Source organism: Thunnus thynnus, chromosome 20 (assembly GCF_963924715.1).
Source record: "Thunnus thynnus chromosome 20, fThuThy2.1, whole genome shotgun sequence".
Classification (NCBI taxonomy): Eukaryota; Metazoa; Chordata; class Actinopteri; order Scombriformes; family Scombridae; genus Thunnus; species Thunnus thynnus.
The window spans coordinates 17,335,817-17,357,804 of NC_089536.1; the positions used below are offsets into that span (position 1 = coordinate 17,335,817).

At 40.9% G+C, this 21,988-nt stretch overlaps 3 protein-coding genes across 13 annotated transcripts in view; 2 read left to right on the top strand and 1 right to left on the bottom strand.

Annotated features, from left to right (window-relative positions):
* Positions 1-10,518, top strand: part of rhbdl1 (rhomboid, veinlet-like 1 (Drosophila)) — a 59,460-nt gene extending 48,942 nt beyond the window's left edge. For all 10 annotated transcript variants that reach the window (XM_067577368.1, XM_067577369.1, XM_067577376.1 and 7 more), the window contains 3 exons: positions 2,789-2,889; positions 4,767-4,827; positions 6,150-10,518. In XM_067577368.1, the coding sequence (XP_067433469.1) occupies positions 2,789-2,889; positions 4,767-4,827; positions 6,150-6,421 (434 nt within the window). In that variant the 3' untranslated portion in view covers positions 6,422-10,518. The remainder of the gene's footprint in view (positions 1-2,788; positions 2,890-4,766; positions 4,828-6,149) is intronic.
* Positions 10,519-12,277: 1,759 nt separating this feature from the next.
* On the bottom strand, positions 12,278-15,316 carry zgc:112496 (uncharacterized protein LOC541336 homolog). The gene is made up of 6 exons (XM_067577379.1): positions 15,188-15,316; positions 14,923-15,081; positions 13,844-13,937; positions 13,537-13,696; positions 12,684-12,836; positions 12,278-12,561 (listed from the first exon to the last, which is right to left on the bottom strand). Exons 2-6 carry the CDS (start codon positions 15,048-15,050, stop codon positions 12,386-12,388), a joined length of 711 nt encoding a protein of 236 aa, XP_067433480.1. The 5' UTR covers positions 15,051-15,081; positions 15,188-15,316; the 3' UTR covers positions 12,278-12,385.
* Positions 15,317-15,319: 3 nt separating this feature from the next.
* wdr24 (WD repeat domain 24) lies at positions 15,320-21,907 on the top strand. 2 transcript variants are annotated; one of them, XM_067577364.1, is made up of 12 exons: positions 15,348-15,388; positions 16,247-16,510; positions 16,802-16,880; positions 17,161-17,645; positions 17,904-18,081; positions 18,273-18,945; positions 19,283-19,395; positions 19,485-19,612; positions 19,738-19,842; positions 19,968-20,305; positions 20,617-20,801; positions 21,159-21,907. In XM_067577364.1, the coding sequence occupies exons 4-12, from the start codon at positions 17,165-17,167 to the stop codon at positions 21,325-21,327; spliced, it is 2,370 nt and encodes a 789-aa protein (XP_067433465.1). In that variant the 5' UTR covers positions 15,348-15,388; positions 16,247-16,510; positions 16,802-16,880; positions 17,161-17,164; the 3' UTR covers positions 21,328-21,907. The 2 variants fall into 2 exon arrangements, with proteins under 2 accessions (XP_067433464.1, XP_067433465.1); XM_067577363.1 differs by lacking the exon at positions 16,247-16,510 and having other exon boundaries at positions 15,320-15,388.
* Positions 21,908-21,988: the final 81 nt, after the last annotated feature.

Below are 21,988 nucleotides of genomic sequence, written 5' to 3' on the forward strand. Positions count from 1 at the left end.
AGTTCATGCTAAAACAGTAAAATAAACTCACAAAATTGTATCACTTAATTGAACTGAATTTTTAAGACCAGTAAAATACTGCATTTACCCCAAATCACAAAATTACCATAACTAAAATCCCCAGACGATATCTCTCATATTACTCTATCAATATTACATCAGTATACAGTATCTACAAGCTCCACTGCGTTGAAGTAATAAATTAACCGCAAAAATGTTGTGAAGCTTCAGAAAAGACCAAAAGAGAAACTCAGATGTTGCTGCTGAAGTTGCTTCAATTCCATTTTTCCTTTACTTTGAAGAGATCAGAGACCACATACTGTATGCTACACTGTGTAATTGCAATTTTGCGGAACTGCTAAAAATGGGGCACTGTGAACCTCCTCACATCTTTAGCTGAAGCTCCAACCTTCATATGCCCCATAAATCCACATAAAATAGCCCATAGGTGTCGGAGCGACTAGAGATGAATGACTCAGGAACGCGCTCTGATTACCATCTGTCTTTCCATGATCATCACTGCTACCACGGGCTGACAAGGCGTTCTTTTAAGACAATGTTTACTCTGTGTGGTCCCACGACACACACACACACACATACAGAATATGAATGTTACAACATGCATTATAGATCTGAGATCACAACTCCAGCAAACCCAAACTGTGATTAAAAAGAGGCTGTTTTGTTTTATCAGCCCTCTCCGCTTCCCTTATCAGCTCATTTGCATAATTAACAGTGGCTGACGCTGTCTTCCCAAGCTATTGCCACTGTGATTTCTGTCCTACTTCATAGTGTCACAGCAACCTTTTTTACCGACTGCGGCGGCTGGTGCACTCAGGTTTATATCTTTATAAACTTCTTAACACTTTCAGTACAGCTGCTGGCTATGTTAAGTCTATTTCTAAGTCTGTTTGGTTGTTTGGTGCATTTTTGTTGTTAACACTTTAAAGGAATAGTTTCACATTTTGGGATGTACATGTACATTTATCCACTTTCTTGTCGAGAGGTAAAAGAGAAGATTGACACCACCACTCTCCTCAAGAAAAGTATCAATCTTCTCATCTAACTCTTGACAGGAAACAAAAAAGTGTATTTGTCCAAAATGTCCAACATTTCCTTTAACACATCAACAGTAAATATATGATTTGGTGTCATTAAATCCAAATCAAAGAGGAAGAGCATAACTGAAGACACAATTTTTACATGACATTCAATATTAATACGTGATGAAATCAATGGAGGTGAAAGAAAAGATTCTTGCAGTGTTTTATTAACACAATTGATATGATTGATAGATGCTCATCTGATATTTATAATTTCTGATTTCTAACAGAAAACACAAAAGCAAACGGATGTCAAGAATCCAGAGGATGCATTTTTATATATATTGTGTCCATTTTTATTTTAATCTGCTACCAGAGTATAGCTTCAGTAGCTACCTATACAAGCTTAATTAGTAAGTTGGTGGCCAAGCCTGTTAATATTATAGACCACAGTATAATTAAACCACAAGACAAGTCCCAAGTAGACTTATCTTTTTCTCAACTAGAAAGTTTGACTAATAGTCTGTGGAAAAGTATTCTGGCCAACATTTGCTATCACTAACTTAAGGCAGGCTGAGCCCCTATACACCTGTAGTCTGATTAGACCTCTTGACCCTCATCACTCTAGTCCGTCAGTCAGTTCATAGAGTTTGGTCACATCACATAACTCCCATCTTAGCTCCAACCAACTTCAACCTGACTAAAAGTCTAATTAGCCAAAGTCATTTAAAACACCTGTGTGTGTGTGTGTGTGTGTGTGTGTGTGTGTGTGTGTGTGTGTGTGTGTGTATGTGTGTGTGTGTGTGTGTGTGTGTGTGTGTGTGTGTGTGTGTGTGTGTGTGTGTGTGTGTGTGTGTGTGTAAGCCTTTAAGTCAAAATTACAAGACTCCATCATCAAATAACTGTTAAACAATAACATTGCTGCTATTTAACAATATCAGAACATTTGTTTGATTTTTAACAACCCAGCTGTATTGCATGTAGTCGTAATGTAAGCGTGCAATCACTCTACAGGCTACAGTGTAGCGTATTGATCACCATTGTATCTTTCCTATTACAACTTCCCTTTTAAACAGCACATTTGGCTTCTGTCCATATCTACATATCCCAGATTAGATATTGCTCATGAATATAACACAAGGCATTTTTGGAGCACACAAATAAGAAATTCTCCTCTTCAGCAAGGTTCTCTCGCATTCTTGCTTCACTTTGATCAGAGATCATCCTGAGATGGACTAATTTTAATTACAGCCTCTTGAAAGAAAATCCAATTAAGAAACATTCTTTTTAATTTCTTTACCGTTTAAATATAATTAGTCAGCTGCAATTTTGGCGGACTGCTTGCACACAGGAAAGGCCTATACAATAGATAATGTGTGTGTGTGTGTGTGTGTGTGTGTGTTTGAGTGTGTATAATCTATGCTGGATGTAAAGTAAAAGGGCATGTGAAGGTCAGCTGGTGTAGCTCAGGCCCTGTGAACAGAGGATGATTTTTTCCACAGAGATTTTTAGAAAAATGCTCAGAGGAAGGTGACTTGTGTTGCTGCGTGATGAGTAATCTGACTCTCCCTTTGTTTTTCTCCTCTGCTCTAAAATGCTGTCCTTTGCTCTCTCTCTCTCAAACAACACACACACACACACACACTCACACACATTTCTCCCTGCATCGCATGCCCTCCCTCTCTTACGTCTGCACTCCTAATCTGTGTGTCTCTCCGTCTCTCTCTCTCTCTCTCTCTCTGCAGGTTCACTGACAGTGTCCATCACCGACATGCGTGCTCCAGTGGTGGGGGGCTCCGGCGGGGTCTACGCTCTGTGCTCAGCACATCTGGCCAACGTCGTCATGGTAACTGCCATCATCATCATCATCACCATCATCATTGCCTCCATTGTTACCTCTGAAAATGGTTTTCAATAGAGACAGGATGTGAAATGAGAAAGACAGAGACCACCACACACTCCCACCAACATCACTGGTGTGTGTTCAGTGTTTTTTGCAGCAGATGAAAGTTGGAGGTTTTCCCTGCTACAGTAGCATCACACTGGTGTGATGGATTATTTTTTAAGCCAGCAGGAAGAGTGCATGTGAGCTCTTATTCAGTCAAAACCAAGAGGCTCTCGCTAAAGGCTTCTGATTTTGCTAAACCTTTCCTTTTTTTTTTTCCTACACTGCTCTCAACAAGCGTATCGATGAATCTCAAGTGAACTGGCATTTCAGACTCCTCCATTAATTATTAAGACTGTGTTTGTTTGTGTCCACTGAAAAAGCAAGCAATGAAATTCCCTTGATGCTGCTTAAGAGCTTATTTTTTTCTCCTATATTTATCTGTGTGTGTTTCTGTCACAAGGCAGAAACACACATGCAAAATGCCTTCCACATTCCCCTCAAGTCTCGAGGCCGCGTTACATCTGACGAATCACTTTAACTAATGTTGCTGCTCACCGTGGGCAGCGGAGATGCCAGCAGGAATGAAAATCAAAGCACGGTGACGGGCCCGAATCGAAGACTGTGTAACTGTAACCGTGCGCTCACAGCAGCTAACAGACAGTTGATTTGGTCTGTTATGCTTGATGCCTGTTTGTTGTTGGGAAATCCTTTAAGCCACATCTTAGTTCTGCTCTGACAAGTTTCGTCTAGTTCCTTTTTTTGAGGGAAATCTTGAAACATTGTCCAGTCTCGACCCAGTAAATTCCCGGCCATCTGCCATCAAGCGTCATCATCCGTTTCGCTCGAAAAGACATTTTCAGATTCAGCGAGGTTTCAAGCACCACTGTGTACGTGACTCCCTTAAAATCATGCAGCTCTGATGAAAACATCTTGGAACCATGTAGCGCACAAACTCAACATTTGACGTTACACATGTACCTCTCCCGCTTAACAGTTCTTGATGTTTAAAAAAGAGTGCTCACGTTTTACATTTGTATCTTCCAAACAGCCTTCCTTTGAGTCTTTGAACGACCCCCCCCCTCTCTGCACTTCACACACACGTCAGATTCTTTCAACAGCTCTCCGTTTCAATGTCAGCAGTGTGATAACAAGATCTGTAACAGACAACATGAACTGGCTGTTCTTTGCTTGTCTCCCTGTGAGAGTCAGAGGAGTCACATCCACGTTAAGTGCCTCCCAGTTTAGACCTCCCTCTTCTGTATTATTTGTGGTAATATTGTGACTTTGTGAGCGCTGCCACTCCTCGATTCTTTAAAACATATGGACGAGGCAGGTTTTTATCTCTTCTTTTATCCTGTTTCTTTAATTTTGCATCGCATCTCTTTTTCTGCTGTTAGAGACGAGGAGGGGGAAACTGTCCCTGGGTGATATTCCCGCAGTCAGGAAATTAAGGAGAGACGTGATTGGTGCAATTATTCATCCTGGGGAGTAAATGTGTTATTCTAAATCAGGATGCCATTGTTCTTTTTTTCCCTCCAGAGAATCACAAGGGCTATTTATTGGCCCATTCTCCCCTTCTGTTAAATTATCTCAGCCCTAATTAATAGAGTGCCACTGGGTTAGAACCAGTAAGTGGAGAGCAGCCAGGTGTATAATCGCGTCTCAGTCTAGTGTAAGTGCTGCCGCCTCTCTCATATGGATATGGATTGTCTTTCTCTCTGGTCTAAATATGTCCAGAGGAGTGTTTTCTCGCCAAGCTGTTAATATATTCATATCATAGCTTGTTTGTATCGTGATTGTTTGTGCTGATGAGACACTTTGACTCTGTGTTGCAGAACTGGGCCGGGATGCGCTGTCCGTACAAGCTGCTCCGCATGATCCTGGCGCTAGTTTGCAGTAAGTTAAGGTTTACTCTCAACGCTCTGCGCTTCTGTTCCTTCTGCTGCTTTTATGCAGAATTCATTGTTGAATCATTTATTAGGAACCTATATTTTTCAGCATATATAATATCCGCACACCTGTTCACAGTTCAACATAATAGCAAAGTCTTTTTTTTCTTTTTTTTTTGTGAGTGGGGCTTAAAAAGCTCTTAAAGCTGAGCAACAGACATGTCGCTCAAGTTATCACCGCTAATGGCTCAGAGTGAGCGGCTCCCTGATTGGACATGTTGCTTTGTTTTTCCAAGCGTTTGAGTCATACTACTTGTCCTTTTTCTCCACACGAGGGCCAATTCACTGTGACTTTCATTAGTGGGCAATATGTTCACTCCATCTGTCCCGAGCCTGCCGCCCCCAAACTGAAAGAGCAGCTAGTCTCTGCTGGAACGTTGATGATGTGACACTTTGTTTGTGTAAGCCACTGCGAAGGCTGAATTGGTCCTGTTTTTATACTATTAGTGTTTAGTATTTATTTGGTTCCAGAAGAGCAGGAACAAACAACAGCAAATAGTATTGGAAAGCAATTTTTAAGAATAGATGATCAATTTTGTAAATTAAAGTGTACGGTTTTGAGCTGCTCTATGTGAAAAGTGCCCTGAGATGACTTTTGTTGTGATTTGGCGCCATATAAATAAAAATTGATTGATTGATTTAAATCTTCCTGTGACCTTTCTTTGACTGCAGATAAAGACTGTGATAAAAAATACACATTTTGGCTAATATTTATTTACTACCAGATCTATGCCCTTTTCTTTATACATAGACAACCAATTATACAACTACAACAAATGACTCCTCCTTAGAAGGCTGATGAAAAATGTTGAGAAAGCCAAATAAACTCAACTAAAAGTTTCTAGCCATTAACTATAATATTTAAACTATAACAATATGCTGGAGATTAGTCATTTGAACTCTAAAATCTATTAAATGCACTTGCATCCTAAGTACGGACTGTATATATTTACACTGAAACTTTTTAATGAAAATGAAGATATTATGAGCAGCAAGAGTTCTCAACTATGAAGAATCCAGGCAGAGAGTAAATATCAACTTTCTGTGCAATCTTATGATGAGCACTGAGCCAATCATATCAGTGCTGATGAGGTTTCAACCTTTACAAAATATTTAGTTCAAAGAATTTTCTGGATGAGATTTAACAGGATCATTTTAGCCTGACAACAACATGTTAGCCTGGATTATTTAAACCACGATTTGATTTCAAGCAGATACTAAAGCCTCCACACTTAACTCTGTCTTTCTTCTCTCCTTTACCCTCCACAGTGAGTTCAGAGGTGGGCCGTGCAGTCTGGCTCCGCTTCTCACCGCCGCTACCCTCCTCGGGGCCCCAGCCCAGCTTCATGGCGCACCTCTCGGGGGCCGTGGTCGGCATCAGCATGGGGCTGCTGATTTTACGCAGCTATGAGGAGAGCCTGCAGAAGCAATGCTCCTGGTGGGTCATCATCTTCTCCTTCATCACCTTCCTTCTCTTCGCCATCTTCTGGAACATCTTTGCATATGAGCTGCTGGGGGTGCAGATACCTCCTCCTCCCTGATGAAGCCTCCCCCCCCTCTCCCACCCTCTCTCCTCCACATACACACTGACTCCAACCCAACCCTGAAAAAGCCCTCGATCATAGTTAACTTTACCATTTCCTCTCAAGTTAGACCCAAATGAAATGATATGAAATCATTCAAAACTAAAGTCGACCAAGAATCCTTTTTTACAGATACTTTGCAAATCAAAGAAATACGTCTCTTTTATTAAAGAGGGATTACAGTAGCAACAAGTACAGGTGAAAAGTTCCTCAGATCCATTTGAGGAGCATTATATCTTTTTATATACAACACGTCGAAAACTCATCCACATTACCAGCTCGAACCTTTCAGTCTTGTGCTCTTTTTTTTGCAGAGGCTTTATGAAAAGCCTCATCAGTCATTTCTTTCAGTCATACAGTCAAAGACCTCAAGTAGGAAAAATCGGAGTTCGGGATATGTGCCTCTGGTGAAAAAGGAAACGCGGGCAGGGATAGCGAGGAGAAAAGTAGGAGTGTGTGCTGTGGCGGTCACAATGCTGGCAAAATGCTCAAAAGCACAGTCGCATTATGTAATACTAAGAGAAATTTTATGTCTTTCTGAAAGGTCAGAAATCAGGATTAGCTGCAGCAGCGCCCCTGGAGCTGATAGGGATTCAGTGTTTTGCTCAAAGGCACTTGAGTAGAGTGTTGGCTTTGAGTCTGGATTCTTCTTCTCTGGCACAAACTAGAGCTGCAGGCAGTAATAAAAACTAAAAAAAAAATCTTTAAAGAACCAACGAAATATGACTCGTGATATGAATTTCTTGTTTTCACAGCCCCTGCTGTAACTCACAGGGGTCACTGTGGCTTTTCGCAAAGTTGCTGGCTTTAATTGAAACACAAGAAACAAGTAACAGAACATTTTCTTCAACACCAGCTGGCGAGTAGGACCTCCAGCGTCAGTCAAAATCCTTTGCCCCAAAGTGCAAGCGCATTAATAAACCCTTTCCCAGAGCGGTTTCAGGAAGAATTGAGGGAAAAGTTTTAAATGCAAGATTTCAGGCAAATTTCAAGTGGATTTTTTTTTAATCTTTTGTCAGATTAGAGGCATCACTGTCATTTTTACTTCATGGGGTCTTTAAAAATAGGCTTTCTATATTATTTTCATGACATTTTACCTACACTGTGGATACAGACAAAGAACATAGTTCACACAACACAGACAAAAACGTGCAGATGGGAAATGAGAGTTACCGTGTCACAGGGGAGAAAGAAAAAGAAGATGAAGAAGTTTGTGAGAAAATGAAAGCTGAAGACGTTGTTTCCTGGATGCTCATCACTTCAGCAAGCTAACTCCTCCTGTTACTGTGTCAAAACGCTAAACACTGACTTGCTAGACGCACCATGTAAAATATGCCATATCATGCTCTGTGGCTCTCAGCGAGACGAGAACACACACAAACACACACAGACACACACACACTGACACACACACATCTCCTTTTTCGTCTTTGAGAGCGGCCACTGCCTGATTCTGTAGGTCAACGTGGACAAACTATAGTAAAGAAGATCACAAACACACACAAACACACACAAACACACTGGCCTCTGCGTGTTCTCGCACTGACAGACTGAACTGGGGAGGGCGCGGATGTGTCATCACATGACCTCTGACCTTCGTGTCCCAGAGGGCATTGGGGTCTCTCAGTCAGGCCCGGTCTATACCTCAGTTTATCATTCTTAGGGACTGTATACTTTTGTAAAGGAATGTACCTATAAAGAAAAAAAAAAAGAGTGTTATTAAGTTGTCCCCGTTTTTCATTTGATAGTGGATGTGTATATTGTATGTTCATAACCAAGAGTATATTTATTTGTTTGTTTTTTTTTCTCTTTGAGGGAAAAAGAGAAAAGTTTCAAATGGTGCAAAATTAATGCTATGATTGTTGTTCTTCTGATAACTCCTGTATGGCTTTGATCCTCGGAAAAATAGTCTATGAGGCAAAATCCCCTGGTTTGTTAGATGACCATCAACGACTCAAGCTCACTTGATTTTATAAATCTTTAGTGCTTTACAAAATAAGCCATAGAAAGAACTAATTGGAGAGGAGAAAAGCAGAGGGGGAAAAAAGGTTGAAACCTGCTTATTGGTAGCGTCAGTTCATATGTATTTTTTTGTGCAATCAAAAACTGAAAATCCTTTCTTCATTGTGAATATTCAACAGGTGAAGTGAAAGAAGACAAACTGTGCAAGAACATGCCTGGACTGTTTTGAGATATTAGGTATTTTCATGTAGCTAGACTCATTTTTACAACTTGTTCTCTAACTTGTTTGTAGTCGGTGGAGCAAGTGCCCACATCCCCCAAATCCCCCCAACCCCACCCCCACATCCCCTCCTTGCAGTGTACAGATGCCTTGCTGCAGTTCTTCTTTTGCAAATAACAAATTACGGACAGAGCTTCTGTCATATATTATCTCCAGTGCGATTCAAGCTTTTGGAAAGCTGAGGCGAGGATAGCAATTACATTTACTCATGCAACGTTCCATTTTTCAGTCTTTCAATCAATAATTCATTTGAATGTCCACTGGCTGCCTGGGAAAAAAAAAAAGATTTTATGCATTTGCCAATCTTGATAGTTGGTCATAAATACAGTCCTCTGCGTTTGGCTTCCACATGAAAATGTCAGTAGTAACAGAAGACTACGTGTTAAATGAGGGCATCAGTAGGAAATAGCCAGAATAAGCCTTTTTTCAGACATTAACTACACAAAAAAAGAAAGGATCAGTCAGTGCGTATTATTAATGGATCCTTGATGGAAACTCTTGTGTATACTAGGAAATATTATTGCTTGGGATAGCAAAGATACATAATGAATAATGCATACATAACCTGTTAGCCTATAATGAAGACAAAGCGGATGCCTGAGAGGAGGTTAATGTGCCTCTTTAACTTAAGATTCATAGGAACCCAGAAGGGTTGTAAAAAGGGCTAGTAAATGGCTATGTTTTTGTTGAACACATTAACTGTGAATATCACCCCTCCTGGAAGTGCACGCACGGCTAAAATCGAAGGCTTGTGAATTCTTGTTGCCCCCAAACCTCAAAAAAAAAAGAAAGAAAAGATGTTCGACTGAGTTCAGCTCACACAAAGCAAAATATTCACACCTGTATAGTGTTTTATTTGTTATTTATGCCAGTTTTGTCTGAACAAAGCAGAGAAGTGCATGTATCCTAAATAACCAGGTGGGGGGAAAGTTTTCAGGAGTAGTTTATTACTTTTCTGCATGCCACATCTTCTGGCACTGAGCCTGAGCACCAACGACACCTTCCAAGAAGTCATCGTATATCTGATAAAGCCTCTCCGTCGCTCAGACAGCGGTTCATCTTAAAGGAGATGCCTGACTCTCATCCTCTGGCTTGACAGTATGTGACAGTTTTGGTTTACATGGGATGGAAGGACAGAAGACACAACAAACGACAATGCCGGCACTCCTCACAAAAGGTAAATGCTAGGTTGGATCAGCCGCAGGAACGAACTCTTGCAGTTAGGGTTAGGATTAGGGTTAGGGGCTCAATAAAGAAACACAATGCGTACAAATCTTGCAAGAGTTTAATAAAAAGTCCCTCCAGCTGATCCAATCTAGCACCAACCGTCACTAAACCTCAGCAGGGCTGTGAAGCAGCAGCGTACGTGCTCTCCTTTCCTGTCATCTCAACACCCCCGGTGTCAAGATGATGCATGGCTGCCGTGAGGATGCACCAGAGCCCAAAGCTAGACCGCAGGATAGGATATCTTCCTTTAATAAGTGGATCTGACAGGCTGCATGATGTTAATTTAATTGCTGTCTTTGAGTGACATATTTGTTTTCAACAGTATGAGGAGAAGGCATGGTGAGAAATGGCATGAGCTGAATAGGAGCAGCCCATCAATAACATGTGATCCGTCACTTTTGGGTAACCCACTTCCCTCCCCATGATTGGTTTGGAGCTCACGTGTCTTTTACTCAAAAGAGGTCAACAAGATGAGGCGACACAGTCATTATTGTGGTGCAAGATGGTTTTAAAAGGTTAGTGCCTGCCTCAATGACACATGAACCTTTGTTGATTGTGACTGTACCCAAAATACCGTCCATTTGTACTCGTCCGATTCAAAAATGCAGCATAACTTAATTACTACTATTTCTTTTTTTCCTGTTCCTGTATCTCGTCATAGGTGGGCTTTTTTGCACTTGTTATGATGTAGTTAACTGACATGTTGTCGTGTGCCATATTCTCTACTGCCATAAACATTCTTTGATGCTTTTTTACCTCCCTATGCCAATCCATTGTGCTGTTATGCCCAATGCCTTGTTAATTATAGAAGCCCAAGATTAAGCATCGGGCAAGAAGGCTGCTTTCCTGTTAGCCATATTCCACATGATCATGCACAGAGTCCATAAGAGAAAGAAGCCACAGTGCAAACAACTGAAGTTGTTAATATATCCAGTAGCTGCTCTGAATTGCTGCTTGCCATCAAGCTGGCCAGATTGCCTTTTCTTAGTGTTTTTATGCTACTTGGATATGGGTAACTCACTGCAGGACTGTGCAGGTAAAGCAGGCTGCTGTAGCTCCAGAGATGGATACTGAACTATATTTACAACAAGAGTCATTGGATGATCACCAGTACATAGATTTACACTGTTTTAGTAAAGACGCTGAAACCTGAAATGCCAGTGTAGCAGTTCTCTAACCTCTATGCCAAGACCCCCCAAAATTACAAGATGTTTAGGTTTAACTCCAAAATTATTCTGGATGATGAAACCTTCAAATGTGTGAAACAGGGTCAGATTCCTAATTGGTGCTTATCCAATTGAACAAAACTAGCTGGGATTCAACAAACAAAAACACCACAGTGCAGATAAAACGTCCCTCTTTGAATCCCAACACTTGCAAATCATCAAAGTTCCACAATCTATGCTGAAATGTTTTAAGTCTACAGTATTAAACTTTTAATGGGGGACGCTGCTGTATTAGTGAACACTGATTTGTGTCTACCATAGCTAGAAACAACCTTTAAAGGAGTTTGTCTTTGAGTCTGTAACAGAGCACAGATGTACAGCTCCACTGAGGACAAACTGGTAAAAAACAAAAAAAAGTAAGACTGTAAAAGTATTCAGGGTTTCTTTCTGGAAATAAAAAGGTACATTTTCTGGTTTCTAGTTTTGGTACAAATCATTTTTATGTTCACAAATACTGCCCGAGCTACTTGCGGTCGTGCAAATATCACAGGTGGTCTCTCATGAAGTGAGAACGGTTTCCCTCCGACGGTTTTCGAACAAAGTCATATCTGTGCTGCTGTGGTCGTTTTCATGAGCTGCTTACTTGTATCGATAAAATGGTGCCAAGCTTACAGCAACTTCTCAAACCAGACAAGAGGTTGCACCAACACAGCGTTTACAAAAAGAAAAAGCAGAAGAAGCTATTTTTCTCTTGGTCACGAGGAAACTAAAGGAAAAACTAAATTTACATATGGATAATTTATATCAAAAGTCCTCATTAATTATTTCACAATCTATTGTACTTTTTAAATGTTCTGAACGGAACCATTTTATATTGTATATATATGAATATATTTTGTTTTATTTTTTACTGTTCATTGTACTTTGCTTTAATTTAGAAACAATATAAATAAAGAACAATACTGTGGCAACATCCCACGGCTTTTTTTTCATCATTCAGCCTGAATTAGAAGAACAAGTGAATAATTACTTTCAGGACTTTTAGTTTACAGCAATATGAGTAAACTACATTAAGCTAAACTTACATCTGTTCACTATTTAAGCAAATATACTTTATACTTGATTACGATTATTTGCATGTAAAGCATAAAAAATAAACCAATCACCCGACGCTCAATATATTCTATTTAATATTAAGACTTTATTATTTCTGGAAAAATATCAAAAAAACGGACAAACAGCGGGGCTAAGGGTTACTCTAAACGTTATTTTACAGTAGTTGTAATTTTATCTAGTTTTGAGCTTCTTCCTTGGTCTCTGGTCAGTGTCTGAGCAATTCTCCGCCACACTGCTGCCCTTCACATCCACATCCTTCAGAAGCGCCAACTGCTGCTGAGCGGCGATGGTCGACGCCCACAAACACAGCTCCAGTCTGTGGGGCGTCCAGTCCTGCTGGGGATCCGCTGTGGACGATAGGGGATCCATCGAATACAGATTCAGCCTCAACACTGAAACAGCTCAAAATACAAAGTGGACACATGCAGACGTACTTCTACCCTCCCTCGTGTCTCCGTCATTACCTCACCTTTGTTTAGTCTTTTGGTCAGCTCCAACATCTTTCCCAGGTAGAGAGCGTAGTGCTTGGCTGTGTACTGGATGGGCTTCAGTCCCGGCACACTCTCCATGGCTTCATCAGACATGAATGCAGCCTGCTCTGGAGCTCCTGCTGCCAACACAGCTGGAACAAAATGGACAGTCAGCTACAAGCCAAACTGAAGAGTAGCCATGAACTGCATACTAAACCCTTACATACTATTGGGGTCAAATTTGACCCATTTTGACAGTTAAAAGTAATAAAACACATTAAAAAAAAATTTTAAGCTTGAATTTTTGACTTTTCCTAAAATGGCACAGAATATACTAAAATGTGAATATTTTAATACATTCTTGCACATAGAGGGTGTTCTGGATCACTGTTGATTGATGATTTTAATGGTTATAATGAAACCTAACATTCAAATGTTGCATCCTTCACTTTCAATAAATAAATAAAATAATTATTATTCTCTTGTTTTGGATAACAAATGTATATAAATAAACACTCTGCTCTCTGAAACATTAATGAAGGATCAAGCACCCATTTATTAATGACTGATAAGATATCTATGGATGCAAAATACATTTGTGGTTCAAAATTTGGTAAATGGACTAATTATAAAAGAATGTTTAAGCTGAGTCAGAATATGAACAGTATGTAAAGGTTAAACAGAGAACTCAGCCACTCAGTCAGCCACTGTGAGCACTTAATGAGAAGGCAGTCGGTTTGTCCTTTAACAGGATCACAGAGACATTTTATCGGGGTGAGTTCTTGAACTTTTGTCAATTTGCTGAAAGCCAGTTCGATACAGCGCCCTCATAAACAGAGACTTTGTACAAACCTGAAGCTGTGGCTGGGCCAACTCCTTTCAGGGAACTGAGCTCCATGATTGCTGCCTGCACATCAGGAAGGAGACTGAAGGCCTTTCTGGAACATTTCTCCACAGTGTCCTCGCTGTTGGAAGCCACCAGCTGCTGCAGCCGTGGCCTGAACTTCCCTCTCTGCAGAAAAGCATGCAGGGCCACTCAAGGACGCAGCTGATGCACTGAGTGCTGTTAGACTGTTGGTGCCACTTCATATCTGTACTGTATGTTTATTGAAGCAGTGTGAAAAAAATCTGTGGTGTGAGATTATTCTACAGTACTTACAGTGAGCTTCCACTCCATCAGTTTCACCAGCTCTGACTGAGTGATATGTTTGTCAGGTCGAGTGGAAATGACTGCAGGCAGCTCTTCTTGGTACCTGACCACAGATACACACAGATTAGGATCAGTTATCTGTAATCTTATACTCAGGGCAAGGCAAATTAAGTCATTATATATATATATATATATATATATATATATATATATATATATATATATATATATATATATATATATCATATAAGACATTTCATACAAGGTAACACTAAAATCTAGAGCTGGGCGACATGGACAAAATCAAATATCATGACATTTTTGACCAAATACCTCGATATTGATATTGCAACAATATTGTAGGGATGACTATTGGTGGTTTCACGAAGCATTTACACAATGAGATTTCTGATAAATAATCATCAGCAATGTGGGTATAATGACTAAGTGGGTAAAGGCAAATAATAGAACAGTCTGGTGAGTTCAGAAAATGACATCACTTTACTGTAATGCAGCCTTTAAAACCAGGAAAAGAAAACACTTATGCCATCTCACGATATTACAGTATCCAAAATCTAAGATGATATCTAGTCTCACGTCATGATCATCAATATAATATCGATATATTGCCAAGCCCTACTAAAATCAATGAAAAGTCATTTGAAAGAGGTGAAAAAAACATTTAAAAGCATGATAGAGGAGTAAAAATTCAAAACAGCAAAGAACATATTCGTCTTTGCTGTTGGTTCTCAGGTCATCTAAAAGTTTGTTAAATTTTCCAGCATTTCATGAGAAAAAAAGCAAACATTTAAGAAAAGTATGCATGAAAAATATATATTTTTTAAGGCAGCAATGTCCTTCTTCTCCTATCATATCTTGTTAATCACATTGTGTTGTGAATCAGTGTAAGTCCATAATGTAGAAACATGTATTTTTGAGTGATTAATACACAATCCAGCTAATTAAAACTGATTTACCACACAGTGTGAAGTGTTATTGTGAGTCTACATCTCTCAATCATCCGATGAAGTTGAGTGTGATTTTTATGAGTATTGCTGTGAGGAGAGGGGGAAAAAAAGGAGGATTACCACTTGTCAAGATTCAGCAGCTTGCCAGGTTTCTTGCCTTTGGCCTCTTTGGCCTCCACTACACCCCAGTACTTCTCATACACACTCCTCCATGTGGCTGGGTCCTCACAGGCAAACAGAGCACTCATGGCAGCAGAGAGAAACAGCTCACAGCATCACCTACAAACACATATAAACATAACATGAAAGCATTTTACTCCACTGTTGAACCTACAGGAAAGTACAACCGCATTAATGTGTCCTTAAACATGTATTATTTACTCACCATAAATGTGCCACGTTCACTTTCGTTTAGGATACCTGAAAACTAAAAACAAATCCACAAAGTGACCGATGATCAACTGTATGATCCTGAATGAACTGTAGTACTTTTATTTCCTCAGTTACGAGATACAGACGGAATTCCCGCGAGATTATACGAAATACTACTTCCGGTGCCGCTAGCAGTGAGCAACAGTTTCAGAAGGTTAGCCCCACCGCAATTCTCTCTTATTTACTTTGTAAATATACCTTTTACCTACTAGGATACAGGTTTTTCTATTTTTGTAACTGTGTGATATAACTGTAAAACTTAGCAAGTGGCGTGCGCGTTTTCTTCGTCGCAAAAGTGTTCGTTGTTTAGGTTAGCCAGCTAGCATTAGCATCACATTCCTGTCATGTTTATAGTACACTGGACGAGTTTAGCTGTTTCCAGCCAAATCACCGCGGAGGGGCGGACAGATAGCTACGCCGCTGTATATTTACACTATTTTTGAGTACAGATAACCACCACCAAAGCACGAAATCAAGGGTGTAACACGGTGGAGGTGGAGGTGTTAAAGTGAGCATCTCACCATTAGGTTACACACGTTACATGGGTGAGTTAGTTCCCGCATCGAGCTGGGCGGTGATTAAAACAAACGAACCCATGTCAGTTGGGTAGACAGGTAAACAAATACAGTGAACACCTGGCAGTATTTTCAATGAACGGTATAAAATAATGATTTGAATAAAACACCATGAAGGATAAGATGCTATCAGCCCTTTTGTGCAGCCAAAAATATTAATTTATTATAATTTTAAGGAAGTCACCAAGAATAATTTGGTATCCTCTTCCATGTTTACATTTATTTATTGTAAAAACAAGCTCCTCAGTTGATAAAATCAACTATGTGAAAGTTTCAGTTTCAAGTGAATGCGCCATAATTCTACATTAGTCAATATTTTATTTATGTTCATGTCTTCCGCGGCAAAGGTAGCATAACAGGGGATTTTTCATTTTGTTTGTAAAGATATTTAAAGGCCCCCTCCACTCAAAAGTGTGTTTATCTTCTTGTTCCAACAGTTGGATGTTTGAGCTTCACTGTGCAGAATGATGTATGTGCAGAGTTTGACACCACAAGGCTCTTTTCACAGACGTCTGCTGAAAGTGGACAGTTTCTCTGTGTTCATTGAAAACCCAATTTTAAGGAGTGGGTCTACAAGCATGATTTGTGACATCACAACTAGTTTTGAAGCCAGTCCTGGTTCAGTATTCAACTTACACAAGTGTGATGTGGAAACCTGAAGCCTCCAGTGCACAAACACTGAAAAAGGACTTTACAGTGAAGTAGGAGACATCTTGTGTCCATTAGTTCAACTTTTGAAATGAAAAGTATTTGCATATTCATAGATCCTGGTTTTTTTAATGAGGGAGAAGGATTAGATAGATAATTGAACTTTTTTTTTTTTTTTTTACAGAAAAACCATAGTAGACACAAATTATTATTAAAAGTAGAGTTTTTTATATATATATATATATATCTTAAACATGTCTGGAGGGGATCTTAAAGTATTTGTGCTAACTATCAACCCAGAAAGTATCACGCTGTGTGTTGCTGACATGCCGATCTCTCACTAGAAAGTTGGCTCTCATGGGAGCACATGAAGAGGACTCTGTGCTGCTGCGGACATTGACGAGGTCAGCAGTTCTTCGCCAAGTAAGTACTGCAGCCATTCCATCGGCTAAAATGTTCAAATAGATATAATTGCATTGATTTGTTTGTTGCACACTGGCACCCCTCCTGCTCCTTACACCTAGTACTGCATAAATCTAACATTTTACTTTGCTCCAGTGCCACCTTCTGGTGGATTTTTGGACAGCATTTTGGTCAGATGCCTTTTCACAGCAGTTTTGCAAAAACAAATGTTCACTTGATGCATCTAGTCACTATTATTGCCCCTGAACTCAAGAAAAAAAAACACTTTTGTCTGCTCTAGGAACATGGAGAAGATGTCACGGGTCACCACAGCTCTTGGCAGCAGTTCCATCAGTGGCCGAACTATGTTCTGCCACTTGGATGCTCCTGCCAATGCCATCAGCGTGTGCCGTGACGCCACGCAGGTGGTGGTGGCCGGCCGCAACATCTTCAAGATCTATGCATTGGAGGAGGAGCAGTTTTTGGAGAAGCTGAATCTCCGTGTTGGCCGCAAACCCTCTCTCAACTTCAGCTGCGCAGATGTCATGTGGCACCAGATGGAGGAGAACCTGCTGGCCACTGCTGCTACCAACGGGGCTGTGGTCACCTGGAACCTGGGGAAACCCTCTCGTAACAAGCAGGACCAGCTGTTTACTGAGCACAAACGCACCGTCAACAAGGTGTGCTTCCACCCCACAGAGGTTTACATGCTGCTAAGTGGCTCGCAGGATGGCTTCATGAAGTGCTTTGACCTGCGCAAGAAGGAGTCTGTCAGCACTTTCTCAGGTTGAATATTATGTGCTAAGAATTCAGTTTTAAATATGAATTTTTCACAAGTGTAATACAACTTCTGAGTGTTTTGCATGATATGAACTTAATGTGTATATACAGTGTAGATTACTGAAATACTTGAATGCATACTTTCGCTTTATATATTTGCATTGTGTTCAGAAGTAATGTTCCACCTTTAGAAATTAGGAAAAGAAAACATCTATGGTTCTTATCACTTAATATCTCTGTTTATTTTTGTTTCCTTTCCTCTAGGTCAGTCAGAGAGTGTAAGAGACGTTCAGTTCAGCATGAAGGATTATTTCACATTTGCTGCATCTTTTGAGAATGGCAACGTCCAGCTGTGGGACATCAGACGGCCGGACCGCTATGAGCGGATGTTCACTGCCCACACTGGCCCTGTATTCTGCTGTGATTGGCACCCTGATGACAGGTAAAAGAAATAACTTTGTGACTCAAACCAACTAAGAAATGTGAAGTTTTCCCCTTGAAAGGTTCATACTGTATGTTACTTGCAAGTGTGAATTATGTTTACCAAGTTGTACGGTCAGTTTTGTGTTTAAGCAGTTAAGCATTCCACATCTGTATTGTATTCTATTACATTTGCCACATTTTCCCATGTAGGGGATGGCTGGCTACAGGAGGCCGAGATAAGATGGTGAAAGTGTGGGACATGACCACAAACCGAGCCAAGGAGATCTACTGTGTCCAGACCATTGCCTCAGTTGCACGAGTAAAGTGGCGTCCAGAGAGGAAGTTTCATTTGGCCACCTGCTCCATGATGGTGGATCACAACATCTATGTGTGGGACGTCCGCAGACCTTTCATTCCCTTCGCGACCTTTGAGGAACACAAAGACGTGACCACTGGTATTGTGTGGCGCCACCAGCACGACCCTCATTTTCTGCTCTCTGGCTCCAAGGACAGTACGCTCTACCAGCATATGTTCAAGGACGCCACTCGTCCCGTGGACAAGGCCAACCCTGAGGGTTTGTGCTTCGGACTGTTCGGCGACCTGGCCTTTGCAGCCAAAGAGAGTCTGATCAGCAGCGACGCTAACAGAAAACCCTATCCTGCAGGTGACCGCCGCTACCCCATCTTTTTCTTCAAGAAGCCTGACCCAACAGAACAGTTTGCCCACGTGTCCAGCGCTCTTAGTGTCTTTGAGACAGACTTGGACAGTAACCGCATGGACTGGTTTGTCAAGACAGCACAACTCTACCTCCTCAGCGGGAAGCCGTTTGCTGAGCTGTGTGATCACAATGCCAAGGTGGCACGTGAGCTCAAAAGACCTCAGGTCAGACATAACGATGCACAAACAAACCTGTGCTTAGTGCTTCTATTTGAAATAATCAAGCTAAGTTTTGATGTTGCCATTTGAAACTTTGACAGATTTAGTACTGATGTGAGTGAGCGATGAGTGTATTACTGAGAAACACCCTAAAATGACTGCTGTGATGGCGCACGTACATTACCAGCAGTTTTCAACATAATAAATAGTAAAACATAATAAAAAAGACAAAACAAGCCAAAGTGTCAATATAAATTTGATAATAACTAATAAAAAGTAACAAAATTTGTAATTTTAAATCTAGTGCTTTGAATAACCAGACCTTTTCTTCTTTGATACAAAGGTTTCTACAACATGGACCATGCTGAGAATCATGTTCTCTGACCCAGCAAACCTCACAACACCCGGTCCTAACCACAACCTCAGTAAACTGGGTACTTTGCCTCTAATGAACAGGTAAATGAGCCTTTTTTTTTTATGGCACCATTACAAAACAGTAATACCAGTCATTTACAGACAAACGTTGATGTGCTTTACGTGTTCAGTTTCAGTATGAAGGAAATGGGCTCAGGGATGGGTACAGAGAGCAGACTGGAGCGCAGTAAAGGTGAGAGCAGGCAGGACAACATCCACCTGGAGCCTGGAAACTCGCACATCAGCAATAATAATGAAGGTGAGTGTCATCTTTAGACTCTTAGAGGCCAATCTGGATGCTGATGAGATCTTGATTTCGTGTTTTTGTTTGTCTAATATTCATGACTGGTATAAAAAACCTATAAAAATTCGATTTCCCTACAGAAAACGAGGAGACAGAGGGCAGTGAGGGACAGGCTGAGTATATGTTCGGCGATGCTGAGTTAGATGACGACGACCTTTATTCTATGGAACACGACAACCAAACAGGTCAGTCACACTCCCGTATCTGATGAAACAAAAGAGTTGCTTACATCAGTAGCTGCTATTTATAACTGTCTCCATGCTCAGCGCTCTTTTGTCTAATATTATCTTGGCTCCTTTTGTCATGACAGAAGAGCAGGAGTACACGCTGCCCCAGGAGGCCTTCCAGCTGCGCCATGAGATCATGGATAACCCGTCCGCTCCCGAGCACCTTCAGCAAGACAAGGCCGACTCCCCACACGTCAGCGGCAATGAGGCAGAAGTCACCTGCCTCACGCCTATCGAGTCCTTCTCTCTCATCTCCATTTCCCAGCCGCTGTTCAGCCCTCATCTTCCCGCCAGCTTCTTTTGCCCCATCGTGCGGGAGATGCTGAGCTACTACGCCGAGCAGGGCGACGTGCAGATGGCCGTATCTGTGCTTATCGTCTTGGGGGATCGGATCCGTAAAGAGATTGATGACCTCACCCAGGTCAGCTGCAATGAAATACAGAAGCTTGAGCTGCATTTACACCATTTCTTTAGATTTTTTTTATTAGTTGGCAAAAAATATTTATATTATGCTCAAATTGCAATTGTGCACAGACAGATTCATTGGCTATCATTCATGTGGATTAAAAAAAAATCCATTAAGGTTTGAGGATACTGTTGGCCTTAAGTACAAATAGTTTACCTGTTCACTATCAAAACTCCCAAATATTAAAATTCACCTATGACATTGCCCTTTTAAAAAACTAAGCAGACAAAATAGGAAACCCTCAACTACTTGCGTTTCCATTTTAGGAGCACTGGTACATGTCCTACATAGACCTGCTGCAGCGATTCGAGCTGTGGAACGTGTCCAATGAGGTCATCAAGTTGAGTACATGCAGCGCCATCACCTGCCTGAATCAGGCGTCTACCACACTGCACATCAACTGCAGCAACTGCAAACGGCCAATGAGCAACAGGGGCTGGATTTGTGACAGGTAGGAACGTTATATAACCAGTTAAATTCAAGAGTGCCCTGTGTGTATCATAGTTAAATTAATTGTAGTATGATTGTGCGATTACTTTTCCACATTTCACATAAACCCTGTTGCTTTTTCTTGCAGGATAGTGTTTTTTTACTTGTCTACTTCTATTTAAGTCCTTTTAATTTTGTCAAAATAAGCTGTTTTTGTTGTAAAATGTGCAAAAATGCTAAAATTCGCTCCTAAAGAAGCTGGTTTTTCAATTGTCATTCCTGTGTTGTCTGTTTCCCATATTTTCCTAAACACAACATCTATGTACTGTACCCTGAATAATTATATAGTTCTTACTGACAAGCGTCCTGCGTCCTCTAGGTGCCACCAGTGTGCCAGTGTGTGTGCGGTGTGCCACCACGTGGTGAAGGGACTATTTGTGTGGTGTCAGGGCTGCAGCCACGGCGGACATCTGGAGCACATTATGAACTGGCTCAAGAGCAGCGCCCACTGCCCTGCCGGCTGCGGTCACCTGTGTGAGTACACCTGAGCTCTTCACAACCACTGTTCACACAGCTGGTCCTCTGTGGGAGCGGGAATCAGTCCTCACACCGGCCCGGATCAGACGCACAACAAATGAGATGTCTTGATCCCTCCGCATGGGCTCGGAGGCTTTTGCCACAGTGGAAAGAAGGATGGTCGTGCGTGTGCGTGCGTGCGTGTGTGTGTGCGTGTGTGTGTGTGTGTGTGTGTGTGTGTGTGTGTGTGTGTGTATGTATGTGTGTCGGATGTGGGATTAGTTCAAGAGGAAGAGGTTTATATGTGCTCTCCTGGACAGCCATTCAAGAGCAAACACAATCATGAATTGGTGAATTTGTATATAAGCGGATGTTCTGAATTAAAAGAATATAACAATATTTTTTTGTGAAGTCACACTTGCTGCATTTTACATTGTTTTTAAAGCCCTCAGTGAAAACCTGAAGGCTGTACAGGAAGAACTGCTCATCTTAAGTGGCTTGTTAATGTTTGTACATAACAAGGACTGTAGATACTGTTGAAATAATTTATATGGTTTGTAACTCTCTATTGAAACAAAAATTAAAGCAATACATGTTGAGTTGACACTTGAAGTTGTCGTAGAGCACTGAAGTCGGTTTTGTCAAGAAAAAAAAAACTTCCTTGTTAGTCACATCAGCTTTTCTCATTAATCA